The sequence below is a fragment of the Eurosta solidaginis genome, chromosome 2 (genome assembly GCF_040869045.1).
Source record: "Eurosta solidaginis isolate ZX-2024a chromosome 2, ASM4086904v1, whole genome shotgun sequence".
Lineage (NCBI taxonomy): Eukaryota > Metazoa > Arthropoda > Insecta > Diptera > Tephritidae > Eurosta > Eurosta solidaginis.
Window position 1 is genome coordinate 226,739,429 of NC_090320.1, and position 18,199 is coordinate 226,757,627.

The 18,199-nt window shown below is 38.5% G+C and overlaps 1 protein-coding gene across 4 annotated transcripts in view; it reads right to left on the reverse strand.

The window, feature by feature from the left end:
• The window catches only part of fred (friend of echinoid), an 804,301-nt gene that overhangs the window by 110,181 nt on the left and 675,921 nt on the right, over positions 1-18,199 (reverse strand). For all 4 annotated transcript variants that reach the window (XM_067767197.1, XM_067767196.1, XM_067767195.1 and 1 more), the window contains exon 6: positions 4,665-6,887. In XM_067767197.1, the coding sequence (XP_067623298.1) occupies positions 4,665-6,887 (2,223 nt within the window). The remainder of the gene's footprint in view (positions 1-4,664; positions 6,888-18,199) is intronic.

Here is an 18,199-nt window from a genome sequence, read left to right on the forward strand (position 1 = left end):
CCATTAACACCTTTAATTTGATACCCATATCGTACAAACATATTCTAAAGTCACCCCTGGTCCACCTTTATGGCGATATATCGAAAAGGCGAACACCTATAGAACGAACGCCCACTCCCTTTTAAAAATACTCATTAACACCTTTCATTTGATACACATATCGTACAAACAAAGTCTAGAGTCACCCCTGGTCCAACTTTATTGAGATACCTCGAAAAGTCGTACACCTATAGAACTAAAGCTCACTCCCTTTTAAAATACTCATTAACACCTTTCTTTTGATACCCATATTGTACAAACAAATTCTCGGGTCACCCCTGGTCCACCTTTATGGCGATATCTCGAAACGGCGTCCACCTATGGAACTAAGGATTACTCCCTTTTAAAATACTTATTGACACCTTTCTTTTGATACCCATATTGTACAAACAAATTCTCGGGTCACCCCTGGTCCACTTTTATGGCGATATCTCGAAACGGCGTCCACCTATGGAACTAAGGATTACTCCCTTTTAAAATACTCATTAACACCTTTCATTTGATACCCATATCGTACAAACGCATTCTAGAGTCACCCCTGGTCCACCTTTATGGCGATATCTCGAAAAGGCGACCACCTATACAACAACCATCACTCCCTTTTAAAGCCGTCATTAATACCTTTAATTTGATACCCATATCGTACAAACACATTCTAGAGTCACCCCTGGTCCACCTTTGTGGCGATATTTCGAAACGGCATCCATCTATAGAACTAAGGCCCACTCCCTTTTAAAATACTCATTAACACCATTCGTTTGATGCCCATATTGAACAAACAAATTCTAGGGTCACCCCTGGTCCACTTTTATGGCGATATCTCGAAACGGCGTCCACCTATGGATCTAAGGATTAATCCCTTTTAAAATACTCATTAACACCTTTCATTTGATACCCATATCGTACAAACGCATTCTAGAGTCACCCCTGGTCCACCTTTATGGCGATATCTCGAAAAGGCGACCACCTATACAACAACCATCACTCCCTTTTAAAGCCGTCATTAATACCTTTAATTTGATACCCATATCGTACAAACACTTTCTAGAGTCACCCCTGGTCCACCTTTGTGGCGATATTTCGAAACGGCATCCATCTATAGAACTAAGGCCCACTCCCTTTTAAAATACTCATTAACACCATTCGTTTGATGCCCATATTGAACAAACAAATTCTAGGGTCACCCCTGGTCCACTTTTATGGCGATATCTCGAAACGGCGTCCACCTATGGAACTAAGGATTACTCCCTTTTAAAATACTCATTAACACCTTTCATTTGATACCCATATCGTACAAACGCATTCTAGAGTCACCCCTGGTCCACCTTTATGGCGATATCTCGAAAAGGCGACCACCTATACAACAACCATCACTCCCTTTTAAAGCCGTCATTAATACCTTTAATTTGATACCCATATCGTACAAACACATTCTAGAGTCACCCCTGGTCCACCTTTGTGGCGATATTTCGAAACGGCATCCATCTATAGAACTAAGGCCCACTCCCTTTTAAAATACTCATTAACACCACTCGTTTGATGCCCATATTGAACAAACAAATTCTAGGGTCACCCCTGGTCCACCTTTTTGGCGATATCTCGAAACGGCGTCCACCTATGGAACTAAGGATTACTCCCTTTTAAAATACTCATTAACACCTTTCATTTGATACCCATATCGTACAAACGCATTCTAGAGTCACCCCTGGTCCACCTTTGTGGCGATATTTCGAAACGGCATCCATCTATAGAACTAAGGCCCACTCCCTTTTAAAATACTCATTAACACCACTCGTTTGATGCCCATATTGAACAAACAAATTCTAGGGTCACCCCCGGTCCACCTTTTTGGCGATATCTCGAAACGGCGTCCTCCTATGGAACTAAGGATTACTCCCTTTTAAAATACTCATTAACACCTTTCATTTGATACCCATATCGTACAAACGCATTCTAGAGTCACCCCTGGTCCACCTTTATGGCGATATCTCGAAAAGGCGACCACCTATACAACAACCATCACTCCCTTTTAAAACCGTCATTAGCACCTTTAGTTTGATACCCATATCGTACAAACACATTTTAGAGTCACCCCTGGTCCACCTTTGTGGCGATATTTCGAAACGGCATCCACCTATAGAACTAAGACCCACTCCCTTTTAAAATACTCATTAACACCATTCGTTTGATGCCCATATTGAACAAACAAATTCTATGGTCACCCCTGGTCCACCTTTGTGGCGATATCTCGAAACGGCGTCCACCTATGGAACTAAGGATTACTCCCTTTTAAAATACTCATTAACACCTTTCATTTGATACCCATATCGTACAAACACATTCTAGAGTCACCCCTGGTCCACCTTTGTGGCGATATCTCGAAACGGCTTCCACCTATGGAACTAAGGATTACTCCCTTTTAAAATACTCATTAACACCTTTCATTTGATACCCATATCGTACAAACACATTCTAGAGTCACCCCTGGTCCACCTTTGTGGCAATATCTCGAAACGGCGTCCACCTATGGAACTAAGGATTACTCCCTTTTAAAATACTCATTAACACCTTTCATTTGATACCCATATCGTACAAACACATTCTAGAGTCACCCCTGGTCCACCTTTGTGGCGATAGCTCGAAACGGCTTCCACCTATAGAACTAAGGATTACTCCCTTTTAAAATACTCATTAACACCTTTCATTTGATACCCATATCGTACAAACGCATTCTAGAGTCAACCCTGATCCACCTTTATGGCTATATCCCTAAATGGCGTCCACCTATAGAACTATGGCCCACTCCCTCATAAAATACTCTTTAATGACTTTCATTTGATACACATGTCATACAAAAATATTCCAGGGTTACCCTAGGTTCTTTTTACAACATGGTGATTTTCCCTTACTTTGTCTCCACAGCTCTCAACTGAGTATGTAATGTTCGGTTACACCCGAACTTAACCTTCCTTACTTGTTTTTAATTTCGATAGTTAAAAAAAAAAAACTTTCGTGAAATTTTTTAATGAAACTATTCAAGCCAACCTCAAAAACGTTTTCGCAAAAATTAGAAAACTCGAGAAAATTTTTTTATATGCAAGAAAATATCAAATAAACTCTAAATAAGAAACTGGAAGTTTTCCTCAAAATTTCCTAAATTTTCGATTTTTTTTTCGAATTTTAGGTTGAGTTGAACTGGACGGTCAATAAAGACCTGAATGTGTCTATAGTGTTACCAAAATTGATTTGACGACCTGGCGGAGGAATCCCAATCAGGTGCCAGGACTTATGTTATAAAATAGCTCTGTCCTTTTGCCAAATACTCTTTATAGGATTTAGCTTGATTGCTGCCTCGAGATCTGGCAAATATGCCGCCGCTAGTAGCAGGAGCCTTGATCTGTCGTGCGCAGGACACGTACACAGAAAAAGCTCAACAGTTTGATACTGCAGCTCGCAATTCCTACACCTGCTGTTACTGACGTGTCCTAACATATAAGCATGTGATGCCCAGAGGGCAGTGTTTAGTTAGTATGCCCATCGTAAGCCCTAAATGTTCTCTCTTCAGAGATATGAGCCACTTTGTGAGTCTAATATCGTAAGCCTTGCACATGATCTTAGAAATTTTGCAGCGCCGCGCCTTTTCCCACTCCTTTCCAGATTGATGGGTCATATGCAACTCCTGTCCCTTTTTCATTTCACCTGAAACGTCACCTGTATATGCCGTAAGTTTTGACTGGTGCTCCGCCGAATCAACTTCGCAATTGGTTATATAACCAGCATCCAAAGCATTGGTGATGGAACCTCAGTTTGCGGCGTTGCTCTATTTAGAAATTTTGTTGCCTCGCATAGAACCCATTGCGATGTGATCATTCCGCAGCTGAACATGCATAGCAGGGAATATCCCATCTAGACCCGGCGATTTGAACTTGGCAAACGTTTTTATTACCAATCCAATTTTGCTATTTGTCACCAATCCTGGTACCTCTCGCTCCGTAATGGGACGTAGTTGCATACCTCTTCCGTATAATCTCCTGATGGGAAGCGTGTTTTAAGTAGTGTTTCAAGGGACCTTTCACTACTCTGTGACCGTTCTCCGTCGTCCTAACGGATCCGCTCTAATCCTGCTTTTCGTCTTTGCGTAATAAACGCAGAATAAGCGAGCGCAAAGTCCAGAAGCCTTTCCTCCAGATGAGAGTCATTGCTCCTCTATAAGCGCCACATCAAATGAACCATCTTCAAGAGTCAGAAGAAGCTCGCTTGATGCTAATTAACTGTGTTGGAGGTTTATTTGTGGGACTCGCAACGCCATTGAGCTGTTTTCTCTCTCCAGTTTATCCGCCACTGCACTACCGCAATGGATTTGTTTTCGAAGTTTTCAGAGTCTGGAGGTCCGTTTCAACTCCCCTGCTGGAAGCGTCTTTCCAACACCAATTTTTTCAAAGAAGTCTTTAAGAATGTTTGCATATTTTGGTTAAAAAATTTATGGAAGTTTTTTCTTAAGTTAAGGAAATGGTAAAAAGGAATATATTTAACAAAATTTGATCGAAATTGACAATGCTATTTTCGTGTTCGCAACTGTATATATGCACATTCCCACTAAATAAGAAAAATTATCAGTTACTTACTTTCCGCATTTGCATACTGCCCACAATGCTCATGATTTGTACGTAGACACAACTTTACACGCATCGTCGGCCCCTGCGCCGTCTCTGCCAATGCCAATGTTACGTCCTCAGCATGTCCCAATGTACGACCGCTAGCGCTATAGTGTGTCGTTTGTGGAATGTGATTGATTACGGACTCTTTGAATGTGGCTTCTGTGCCGGATGGTAATAATGTGACCGTGTCCACAATCTCCCATGTGGCCACTGGTGATGCGCGATTAACCAACGATTCGACAACTGCAATTAATGACAAACATGTCGCCGCCACATTTATACCCAAAATATGTGAATCCGGATCGTAAGTGACATGAAGTGGTGGCGGAATTTTACTTACTTTTGTAGTAGCCAAAGCTTCATTCGAATAACCAGAACTACCTTTCGAATTAAGTGCATATACTTTGAACATATAACTTTGATATTGATCCAATGGCATCACTTTACATGGATTATCACGATAGCAATCGAATTCTAACAAGTCGGCTGATGTAAGAGCAGTACTACTACTGCCACTGCTCACACTATTACTCACAATTCCTGTGGTGTAGGTGTGTGTAGCACAATCGGATAAAGTTTGCTCACGTGGCGTTGCCACACGTCGATAAGTAACTAGAAATTTTGTACTAAGCATGCCACCATTGAAACCAGGTATCCAGCTGAGTATGACATAATTATGTGATATTTCCATTACTTTCAAAGCAGTCGGTCGCTCTGGTGCGCCTTTCGGTTGTAATCTGATCTGTGTGCGTATTGTATCGAGTGGATTGACAGCACGGCATGTATAGTCGCCATAGTCCATGTGGGAGATGTGATTTATACGTAGGATTGAAGTGTAGATATCATTATTGTCTACGCGTGTAGCAATCTCATAATGGCCATCAGAGGACATGGTCAAAGGTGATGGATTATTAGCGAATTTCCATTGAAATTCTGGTTTTGGATAGGCTTGCACCTTACATAGCACTTCCGCCGACTCACGTAAATCATAAGCTACTTTATTGTATTGATGCAACACTATAGGTTCGTGCTCGATACGTAAATGCATGCTCGAGTTGGCTGAGTTAACCGCATTTTCATACAAGCATATGTAGAGTCCACGATCACCAGGTACTAACTGATTACCATTTGGACGCCCTTTGCCACGAAACTTTAAAATACTTTGTACAGTCACCACACCACCTGCCCCCTCACTGGGTGTTGTACGTATATCGTACATTTTTCGTCCAGCCGCTAATATTTCTGTGCCATCTTTAATCCAACGTATAATGGGCGTAGGTTTCCCTTTAGCGCTACAAGTCACAGCATAATCTACATCACCCACACGTCTTGTCATATGTTGTTGTAATTTAGCTAGAAATTGTGGTGGTTGATGTACTTCGAGTATTGTGGTGGCCATCTTACCAATACCCAACTCATTCACCGCATGACAATGATATTTTCCCTCGCTTCCTAAATGCGCTTTTGGTATAGAATATTGTGGTCCTTGCGCTAGTATCTTCTGCGTATTACTAAATTCTCCGTCTACATCCCGAAACCAACGATATTGTGGCACAGGCCAACCAGGTGGACTGGCCGAGCAACTGAGCGTTACGCCATTGCCGACATGCACAATTGGCTTGTTCGGTGTTATGTATGCTTGGCCTGGACGATGTCTCACTAGCAGCGCTACCGTTGAATTTCCCACACCTTCTACACGTTTTGAGTTGAATGGGTTCATGAGATTAACAGCCCGGCAAATGTAGTTACCAGCATGTTCTGCGCGCACGGAGACTAGCGTCAGCAGTTCACCGGTGAAACGAAAATCTGCCGCTCCTTCTTTTAACCATTCGATTGTGATCGGTGGTGGATTTGATGTAACATTACAGCGCACCAACACTGTCTCACCTTCTTCGGCTTCGTGCGTTTTTGATTCGATTACAACTACCGGTGGGAAGAGTACATCTAATAATATATCCTTTTCACCAGATTTACCCAATCCGTTATCGGCAGTGCACGTATATTTGCCTGCATGATGTCGTCCCACTCGATAAATGGTATGCGTGGGCGTAGCGCTAACGTATTGTCCCTTGCGTGACCATCGCACGTTGGAAACTTTCGGTTTCGCGTCCACATTGCACTCGAGCTTGGCCATATGATCACGTTCGATGCGCAGCGGGTTCTGTGGTCCAACCTCGACGCGCGGGTAAACTGTAAAGAAATAAGAGGAAATTAAGTGGGTGAGTGATATGTGTTAACATTTAAATTGATAGTTAGCATCACCCTATTTCAGCGCTGCAGTGACATAAATTCAACGGCCATAACGTCAATTGACCTTATGACCATTTTCAAATGTCACTTTACTGAGCTTAAATATGGCAAAAATAATGAAATATAACTGTTATTCATTAGTTGTTAATAATTTAACACGTGTAGATGCGGATCAAAATAATTGCCCTTACAGCCGCCTGAGAAAAAAGGACTTTGACTTTGCAACCATTTTAGATAGGCAGGATGGCCACAATCTCCATATTGTTGTCATTGTATGCGTTTGGAATTTGATTTTGTTACCACTTCATATGTTTCAATTGACTTTGTGGCTCTTTGCAGGTGTCATAAGGCCAACTGACGTTATGTCCGTTGACTTTACGTAACCATCCTTCGCTCTTTGTTAACGTTTCAACAAGTGTAGGTGGAAAAAAAAACAAACACGCCTTATGCCCATTAAATATGAGTTGACTTTTTAACCATTTAAGAAAAGCGGAATGGTTATAATAGCCGTTTTGCGCGTGAAAAAACGCCCATCCTCGCTTAGATAATGCTTAGGAGACCCATCTAGCGGCTGTGGTTAAACAACTAGCTACAGCACAGGGTGTACCGAGACACACAACCCTCTGTTGTACTTCTGTGTATAACATAAAGCTGAATCAGTTGTGTTAATAGTGGACGTGCATAGAATACATAAAACTAGTGCAGAGGGTGCAACATAGACACAAATTTCAGTTACATCTGAGTATAAGGCGTATTGAAATTAAGTAGTACTAATTTTATACGTAGCAATTTCAGAGGTGTATTTAAAGTTTGTCGCTTAGCAGTCCATATAAAGTTTAAGCGTAAACGTATATAGATGAGAAAAAAAAACACAGCTATTATAAATACCATGAATATTTCTGCCATTTAAAATTCGACGCATTGACCAATTGGGAAATTGTTGTCCATTGTGAGTGCCCTAAGCAAGTGCCGCGTAGCGCTACATTCGTCCAACTAGATTGCTACCTAGTGGTTATCAACGAACCATTTGCCTGATGAACTTCAGTACGTGTGAAAGATCTACTTTCCTAGCCTCTGCCAGACTGTCAGAAAACATGCGCCGGGAAATCTTGCTTGCAGTCCTAAAAATCAGCACAGTAGTGATTAATCCTTGTTCTCCTCATCCTGAAAGCTTCTGCAGACGGAGCTTGTTGGTGTGCGCCATCGTCAGAGCATTATTGCAATACCGCATGGTGATGAGATCCGTAAGTATTCTCATTGTAGGTTTGTTTAGCTTGTGAAAAAAAGTAGTTCCTTTCGTATTCAAACATGGTCATAAGCACTTTGAAACCTCATAATCATACCGTGTTTGGGCGAGATTATGAGGGAGACATTAAGTTGCCTTATATACGCCAGCGAGTCTCGACACCTACGCACGATATCCGTTGTTATTACATTGGATATGTCTGAGACCGTACTATCTTTGAGCAGTCTGCCTGCTCCCTCTGTGGCATATACCTCTGTCTAGAAGACACTGCCTGAGTAGGTATTTTGGGTATATTTCCACTCTGGTTGTCTTTTCCATTTTTAAGCCGTAACTTTCGAAAATAAAAGTGGAACTTTTTACACTGCGTTGAGTAAAGCGATGCGCCGAGTGCACATTTACGACAAAAGCAAACAAACTAGAAAGGATTTAAAACTCTTGCAAAATATTCAAACAACAAAACGAATAATAACTTCACGTAAATATTTGCATATCATAAAACAATTTTGTTAGTTATGGCGTTGCTCTTTTTTTCTTAATGTCAGCAAATTCGTCAAATTATTAATATATGTGTGGTCGTTATGTATGTATGCAATTATATTTAGTTTTTTTTTTGGGTTCACCTACATATGGCTTTTTCAATAAAAACTATGGTACCCCACAGACCAATGTGACATATGTTAACATTCCCAAAACAAGTTGTGCCCTAACGGCAAGATTATTGCATAAAATTGCAGTAATAAATTTGAATGTTGATTTTTCACCCAGCTTGTGATGGATAAGTGAATATAAACTTGCATGCACTCATACTTAATTTGCAGAGTATTGAAAATTAACTTCAGCACCTCCCCCACATTACCATACGCATACAGACTTAAATACATATTTGCATCGTTGCCACTTCCCAGTAAATATTTTTGTCAATTATCAGTTTGAGATACATTTGAGAATCAGTCCATTTCTCAAATTTCAAACTTTACTTTTCAAATGCATTTCAAATAACCGTTGATAGCATTCTCAAGCTAAAAGGCACATTTTCAATACGGAATTTTTCTTTATTTTCAAATTGAGAATTTTTGAATTTTCAACTTTTTCTCAAACGAGAATAAAGCGGAACGAAATGGAATCCACTGTTGTGTCACTTTCGGTAAGCAAATTTATTACTTGCCTCACTTCACTTTTAACTCGTTTAGATTTATGCATAATGAAGTACAATATCACTTAATTTTATTAAAATATGTAAAGACTTCCTTATTTTTTCACTTCAAGTTGAAGCGCAACGTTTGAGAAAAAGTTGAGAGAATATTAAACTTCAAATGATTAATAATGCTGAGTATCAAACTTAGAATTAATGTTTTCTCAAACATTTGAGAGAAAAAAGTTTTCTAGTATGTCTCAAATTATTCTCAAGTTGAAGATCGACGTTTGAGAAAAAGTCGAGGAAATATTTTGTTTCAAATGATAAATAATGTTGAATATCAAATTGAGAAATAATGTTTTCTCAAACATTTGAGAGAAAAAAAATTTGAAGTATGTCTCAAATTATTCTCAAGTTGAAGATCGACGTTTGAGAAAAGGCCGAGAAAGTATTTTGTTTCAAATGATAAATAATGTTGAATATCAAACTGAGAATCAATGTTTTTCACAAAAATTTGAGATTTTTGTTTTCAGTGTTTGTAGTACACATTCGTGTTGTAGTATACATTCGTAGCGCTGAAAACCGACTAAAATTGTATATTTGTATGTGTGAGTATCAGTTAAGGTTAATTTGACGGTCTTAACGTTAATAAACGAAACGAAATTACTTTGTTTCGTTTACTAACGTTCATTATCGTAACGAAATGATATCGGTTCGTTGGTTAAGCATGCCTGGTGCGTATATTCGTAAATGACCAACTAGCCGCAGGAACTGTAACAGGTTTATGCGGAAGCCACAAACGTAAATAGCGACACTAAATAAAGTACGTAAAGTAACTTCTTGGGGTCTCAACACTGAATCACAAAATGAATAAACATTTTTAAAATGCAAAAATTCTTTGTAATTACTACGCCGTTAACGTTTTTATTGTTTTATTTTGACTGGCGTTATTACTGGGCTCAATAACGTCTATTACACTGAAAATATATTGAATTGAGTTGTTGATCTTGGGAGAAGCTGACTGACTGTGAATTTTTTGTTGAAGAACTTCTTCTTATTCTTCTTATTTCCCTTTCGCATCTTATAGCGATAAAATAGGTTTTTGTTTTAGAAAGTTTTTGATTATGATGATACTTTATCGAATACTAGCTTTACCCGGTGTTCGAGCGGGGACAAATGTAGCCGGAATTCCTCGCGAATTCCGGAAACGGGGAACTTTGGGGAGCCGGTTCTTGAAACTCGCGATAAAAGAAAAACTTACCAGCTGTACCTAGCTGTCCAACAACAAATAGAAAAACACTCTTCTGTTAGGATGTATGAACGTTGGTGTATATATATATGCTAGCCTGTCGCACAGGCCTTTATTCAAAATTTAGGTAAATCACAAAGTAGTGATAAAATAAAAGGTATGGTAAAACACTCGTCGTTGGTAAAAGAATAAGGGAGAGTCTATAGCTGTTCACCCCTTTTATAGGCCCTAAGGAACTGATGCCATTTAACGGAACCGTTTTTCGTAGAGCAAAGTCCAAAAAAAGAAAAAGAAACGCAACGAGTGCTTGCAACGTGTTTCCGCCAGCGACCTCTCCAGGTGAGGTTTAGGGATTATAATGCAGGCTTTAACACCCGGCGTACGTTGTAACGCCCGAGATCGAATGAATGTTGCGTTATTTTTTCTGTTTTGTTTGTTGATAATTTAGTTTATTGTTCTGTAAGTTGAATTGAATTTTGTGCGCATATTTGGTGAAATTTTCGTTTAAAATACTTTATTATTGTATCTTATAGTAATGCAAGTGGGTACACAATATTTTTGGTTTTTCGTTCGGTGCAAAGCTAAACAAATGTTTTGGCGTTCCAACTCTAGAGCAAGCAACATATAGCTGGCAATGGGAAAAGCATGGACTCTCTAAATTTAATCCTGCAACAGTAAGTGATTGTCCTCGTGCTTTGTTGATTGTAATTGCAAAAGTAAGGCGTACAGGAAACTGTAAGCGCTTAAAAAAAACTGTAGGACTCATTGGGATCCGTGGAATGAGCACATCTTCACTTTCGCGTTTACCGCTGATGGTTGTTGCTCCAATTACATTCGGCATTAATTTCTTAACGCAAAGTCTGGTTCCATTGCGCAATTTTGGTGGGTCAAAATTCCGAAGAAGCATGATAGGTGAGCCAATTTTCAAAGTTAATATATGCGCAGGCATTCCAGGTGGTTCTAAAGAGTTTAGAAATTCAGTTGGATAATTCACAATTTGATCTTCATCTGTACCTGCGTCGATAGATTTATATTTCGCCACTGCACCAGGAATTTGGTTTTCAATGCCATCATTGACTTTGTTAACATGATCATTTTTGGGAGCTAAGATTCCTCGTTCGCATAGCCAAAAAAAAACTTGAATTTAAAATTCTTTATTCTGAAATATGAAAAACCTTCCTCTTGGTCGAAGGAACCTATAGCGAAATTTGGTGATAATTGAAATGTGGGAAATGCGTTTCCATAAGGACACACACACAGAACTTGATTTTTATAGAAGATGTAGATAGACTGAAGCTAACAAATTTTTTTAACGGCGGCAGATTACTAAACGTCCAAAAGGAATAACAACCAAACTCAACAATGCAGTCAAAGTTTAGGTGTTAAAATATCTTAAGTTTGTACGGCAGCCATAGTTCTGCAAAATCTCATTTGTAGAGAAGATGCCACGCCCCTTTTTCCCATTTCCACATTTTACTGGACGTGTTAGGACTTAACGTCATATAGCCCCTTACCAATTTTTATTATCCTACCGTTACTACATCCAGGGATGTGCAGTATGATATATTCCATTTCTATGGGAGGTGCCACGCCCCCTTTTTCCCAATTCCACTTTTTCTTGGTGGTGTTAGAGATTCACCTCATATAACTCCTTACTGAATTTCAATATTTTGGCATGTATACCTTCAGAGTTATGTAGTACCAAAGATTCCATTTGTATGGGAGGTGCCACGCCCCTTTTATATAGCGAAATTATTTTTAGCCTTAAACCTTCGCCCTGATCGAAAGAACCTATTCCCAAAATTTGGTGATGATTGAAGTGTGGGAAATACGTTTCCATAGCGAGCACACACACACACACACAGAATTTTATTTTTTTTTTATATATAGATTGGTGCTTTACATCACAGAAATCAGCAGCAAGAACTGGTTTCACCCCCACTATACCGGCAATGATTTTATCTGACTACATTGAGCCTTGTAGGCCTGCTGATTTCAACCCCCTCTTACGACAGGCATGACTACCGCGGGATTATCTAAGCCTCTTATGCCGCCGGAGCGTGATGAACAACATGATTGTGACAGTGACTTTTTATTTGCAGCTATTTTTTATAGATATCCTGAGTGTAAGCATTGGGGAATCGGAGGCGTATGTGCAATACTTGGAAGTGGTATGCTACATATATTGGGGGATTATTGAATGTAAGTGTAGGCGTACTGTCTTGTATTGGTATGCTGTATTCAGTCACGGTTTTTTAGAAGTGTGTTATGCAGGGGGTATCTAAGGGCTCTCAATAACGGACAATAGCTATGAGTTGCTGAGCTTTTACCTACGAGTTGTTGGTTTGTTACCAATACAAAATCGAAACGTTATCGATTATTTATCGAAAAGCTGTTGATTTTTTCCCGAAAATTAATCGATTTGTTATCGACGAGGCACAGACGAGTTTCGTGTTTTCGTAGTATAAACTAGTTCCCGATCACAAAGTTTATCGATAATTTATAGAATTGTTGAAGAGTTTTCGATTTCTTATCGACATATTATCGAAAAACTATCGATTATTCATGGAAAAGTTACTCTTAACTTATCGAAAAGTTTTAATTTTTATACGCATCATTACCAATTTTTTACCGGAATGCTATCGATTTTATTGAAAAGAAATAGATTAGGTACTGAAAAGATATCGATTTTTTATCAGCGAATATGGACGTGGTATAAAAAGTTATCGATATCTATCGAAAGACTTACTTACTTACTTAATTGGCGCTTAACCGTCTAAACGGTTATGGCCGTCCAACAAGGCGCGCCAGTCGCTCCTTCGCTCCGCCAACTGGCGCCAATTGGGCACACCAAGGGAGCTTAAATCGTTTTCCACCTGATCATTCCAACGGAGTGGGGCCGCTCTCTACCTCTGCTTCCATAGGCGGGTTCCGATAGAAACACCTTCTTGTCCGGAGCATCATCTTTCATTCGCATAACATGGCCTAGCCAGCGCAGCCGCTGCGTTTTAATTCGCTGGACTATGTGGATGCCTGCGTATAGCTTGTACAGCTCAACATTAAATCTTATTCGGTACTCGCCATCGCCAACGCATTAAGGTCCATAAATCTTTCGAAGAACTTTTCTCTCGAACACTCTCAAAGCCGCTTCATCTGCTGTTGTCATGGTCCATGCTTCTGTCCCATAACAGCAATTAGAAATAACATATATCATATTATTTTCCGTGTAGTTACATCTATCGTTGCCCAAGCAATACATTGTCCGCCGTACATGAGCAATTAGTTGTTTTGGGGTAAATAAGTTGTTAGGTTGATATGTGTTGACGTTATTTGGTGTTCGCTTCACTGCTTCCTGCACATTTTTGCTGCAACTAATGCGTATACATTTGTCTTACTTGTCACTCATACACTATACATTGTTTGCCGCTAGAGTAAAAGCCATGTATTTTTTTATTGTTGTTGTTTTTTTATTTTTATTTTTTATTTTCAAGCATTCATTCATTATGGTTTTAAATATGCAACATCCGTTGACATCGATAGTCCTCTCTTCGCTTCATTGATATGACCATCAAATGCCAATGGCGCGCACATTGAACCAAGTCGCAACGAAGTATTCCTACGGTTAACAAGCTATTTTGGCTCGCTTATGCAATATTTGCTCCATTACTTTGTATATTTTGCCTGATTTTTATGATCCGTGACGTTGGACATTTCCTGCTCAATGGCCGTGCGCAATTAGTCGCATAAGCTATGTTTGCGTATGTGTATGTGGAAGCTTGTTATTGTTGTAATTGTGAAACGCCCGTTGGCATCATTTAAATTAAATGAAATTGTACGTAAATGTTGGTCATTAGCTGTGACAAAACATATGTAGTATAGGCATAACGGTGGCAGGCAATGATATTAAAAGGATAAGCAAGTATATGGAAGGACATAGACAAAGGATTTTAAAAAATTGTTGATTACTATGCACCTTCTGTCAACGTTCGAATCATAACTCAAATATTCAGTAAGGCAAAATGGTCTTTATTTGGCCTACTTTGGGAGTAGTACATCACAATTACAATTATCGCGTACTTCACCAATGGCGTGCTTAAATCAAACTGATCCATTATTCCTCAGCTTACGCTGCTTTTATACTCTCGGATACCTCGTTCACCAATTTCTCTTAAGATCTTGGCTTTTCGCTGTTGTTGTGCATTTATTCAATAGAAGCATAGTTATGTAATGCTGCTAATATTCGCCAAAATATTTTTTTGTTTATCAATATCCAGATACACACTTATTAGATCATGCATAAATTATATATAATGAGTGTGGGCTCCATAGTCTATTTAACAAAATACCGCAATATAGCTTCTAGATGGTTGTTTGAAGCTGGCATGCAGAAATACGTCTTTTTTTTTATGAAAACTATGTAATGCATATGCACAAGGTTCGCTCACTCCTTTTTTCGATATACCCCCATGGAAAAGAAATGTTTAACTTGAAGACCACCAAAAAAAAAATGTCATATATTTGTTTGGTTTGCCAAGGCTAGCCCAGGATTCGAAACAAAAGCTTATCGAAAAAAAAAAAAAAATTAAAGCTGTGGTAAGCTGGTACACCGAAATGCGATTTAGTAAATAAACAACACGTGGTTCGTTTGCCAAGGTTGGCTCAGCCCTTATTCCATATACCAACTTTAGGAAAAAAATAAAAAATACCGGAAATGAAATTATCAATTTAAAGACTCCCACCAAAAAAAAAAAAAAAAATGCAAAATATCCGTTTTCCTTTGCCCAAGGTTAGCTCACGATAGCCCATTCAGTAAGTCCAGGTATCGAAAAAAAAAATAAAATTATGGAAAAAAACTGTCAAGCTGGCACTCAGAACGGTGCAACATTTTTCCGTTGGTCCACCTTTGAAAAAAATAAAGGTTTCGGAAAAAAATTTTGAAGTTGAAAATACTGTGAATGCGAAAGGAAAATGATTCTTATGATCAAATAATATTAAAACAAGTAAGGAAGGTTAATTTCGGGTGTAACCGAACATTACATACTCAGTTGAGAGTTATGGTGACAACATAAGGGAAAATTACCATGTAGGAAAATAAACCGAGGGTAATCCTGGAATGTGTTTGTACGATGTGGGTATCAAATGAAAGGTGTTAATGAGTATTTTAAAAGGGAGTGGGCCTTAGTTCTATAGCTGGACGACTTTTCAAAATATCGCTATAAAGGTGCACCAGGGGTGACTCTAGAATTTGTTTGTACGTAATGGGTATAAAATGAAAGGGGTTAATAGTATTTTAAAAGGGCGTGGACCTTAGTTCTATAGGTGGACGCCTTTTCGAGATATCTCCATAAAGGTGGACCAGGGGTGGCTCTAGAATTTATTTGTAAGATATGGGTATCAAATGAAAGGTGTTAATGGGTATTTTAAAATGGAGTAGGCCTTAGTTCTATAGGTGGACGCCTTTTCGAGATATCGGTATAAAGAGAGACCAGGGTTGAATGCGTTTGTACAATATGGGTATTAAAAGAAAGGTGATAATGAGTATTTTAAAAGGGAGTGGTCCTTAGTTCTATAGGTGGACCAGGGGTGAGTCTGGAATCAGCTTGTACGATATGGGTATCAAATTAAAGGAATAAAGGGTTTTAAAAGGAGTGGTGGTAGTTATATATGTGAAGGCGTTTTCCAGATATCGACCAAAATGTGGACCAGGGTGACCAAGAACATCATCTGTCGGGTACCGCTAATTTATTTATATATGTAATACCACGAACAGTATTCCTTCCAAGAATCCAAGGGCTTTTGATCTCGCCCTGCAGAACTTTTTCATTTTATTTTACTTAATATGGAAGGTGTCACACCAATTTACAAAGTTTTTTTCTAAAGTTATATTTTACGTCAATAAACCAATCGAGTTACCATGTTTCATCCCTTGTTTCGTATTTGGTATAGAATTATGGCATTTTTTTCATTTTACGTAATTTTACGCACATTTTCGTGGTCATAGTCGGATTTCGGCCATTTTTTATACCAATACAAAATGAGTTCAGATAAGTACGTGGACTGAGTTTTTTAGTAAAGATATATCGATTTTTGCTTATTACGACATCGTGTTAAAGGCCGATCGGAAGGACAGACGGTCGACTGTGTATAAAAACTGGGCGTGGCTTCAACCGATTTCGCCCTTTTTCACAGAAAATAGTTACCGTCCTAGAATCTAAGCCCCTACCAAATTTCGCAAGGATTGGTAAATTTTTGTTAGACTGTTTTGTACTTTGTTGCACCATATCATTACTGGAGTTGAATGTTGACAAAATTTACTTATATATTTTGTAAAGGTATTAAATTTTTTGTTAAAATTTGACATACAAATTTTTTTTTTAAAAGTGGGCATGTTCTTCATCCGATTTTGCTAATTTTTATTTAGCACATATATAGTAATAGTAGTAACGTTCCTGCCAAATTTCATCGTGATATCTTCAACGACCTCCAAATTACAGCTTGCAAAACTTTTAAATTACCTTCTTTTAAAAGTGGGCGGTGCCACAACCATTGTCCAAAATTTTACTAATTTTCTGTTTTGCGTCATAAGGTCAACGCACCTACCAAATTTCATCGCTTTACCCGTCTTTCATAATGAATTATGGTATTTTTACGGTTTTCCGAAATTTTCGATATCGAAAAAGTGGGCGTGGTTATAGTCCGATATAGTTCATTTTAAATAGCGATCTGAGATGAGTGCCCAGGAACCTACATATCAAATTTCATCAAGATACCTCAAAATTTACTCAAGTTATCTTGTTAACGGACGGACGGACGGACATGGCTCAATCAAATTCTTTGTGATACTGATGATTTTGATATATGGAAATCTATATCTATCTCGATTCCTTTATACAATCAACCGTTATCCAATCTAATTTAATATACTTCGTGTCCAAACACGCTGAGTATATACAAGTAAAGGTGTCTAAGTTCGGGTGTAACCGAACATTATATACTCAGCGTGAGCTTCAATTGTACATTTAATTTCAGATAAATTACTTTTCTACGTAACACGTGGCACCGCCCGTTTAACAAAAACTGGCCATTTCCTCCTTCAATAAAACTTGATAAGTGAAATATCATTGATTCAGAACTATTTTTTGCTAAGTTATAGCTTATTATTCTAGTCTACGACCCTTTTAAACTTGTTTTATATCTAAGTTGCCGTGGTCTGTAACCGATCCCGTCAACTTCTACTAGAAATATTTCCTGATAAAGGAAAAAATGTATACACAATTTCATTACGATATGTTAATTTTTCTCCAGAAACATAGAAAATTTTATACCAGGGCATAAAAGGGGCGGTTGCACACCCATTTTCAAAAAATTTAGTGTTTTCCAATTTAATGTTATAATTCAATTTAGAAAGTAAAATTCTATTTATACAAAGCCTTTTTCCGCTAAGATATAGCTTACTATTTTCGTCCACGACTCTTTTAAAATTCTTTTATTTAAAAGTGGGCGTGGTCCTTAACCGATTTCGTAAATTTTTCTTCAAAGCATTCCTTATAGTAAAGGGAATCTCTCTTTTGTTACGATAGGTTTAACGAATTTTGATTTATGATTAATAATATTTGTAAAAT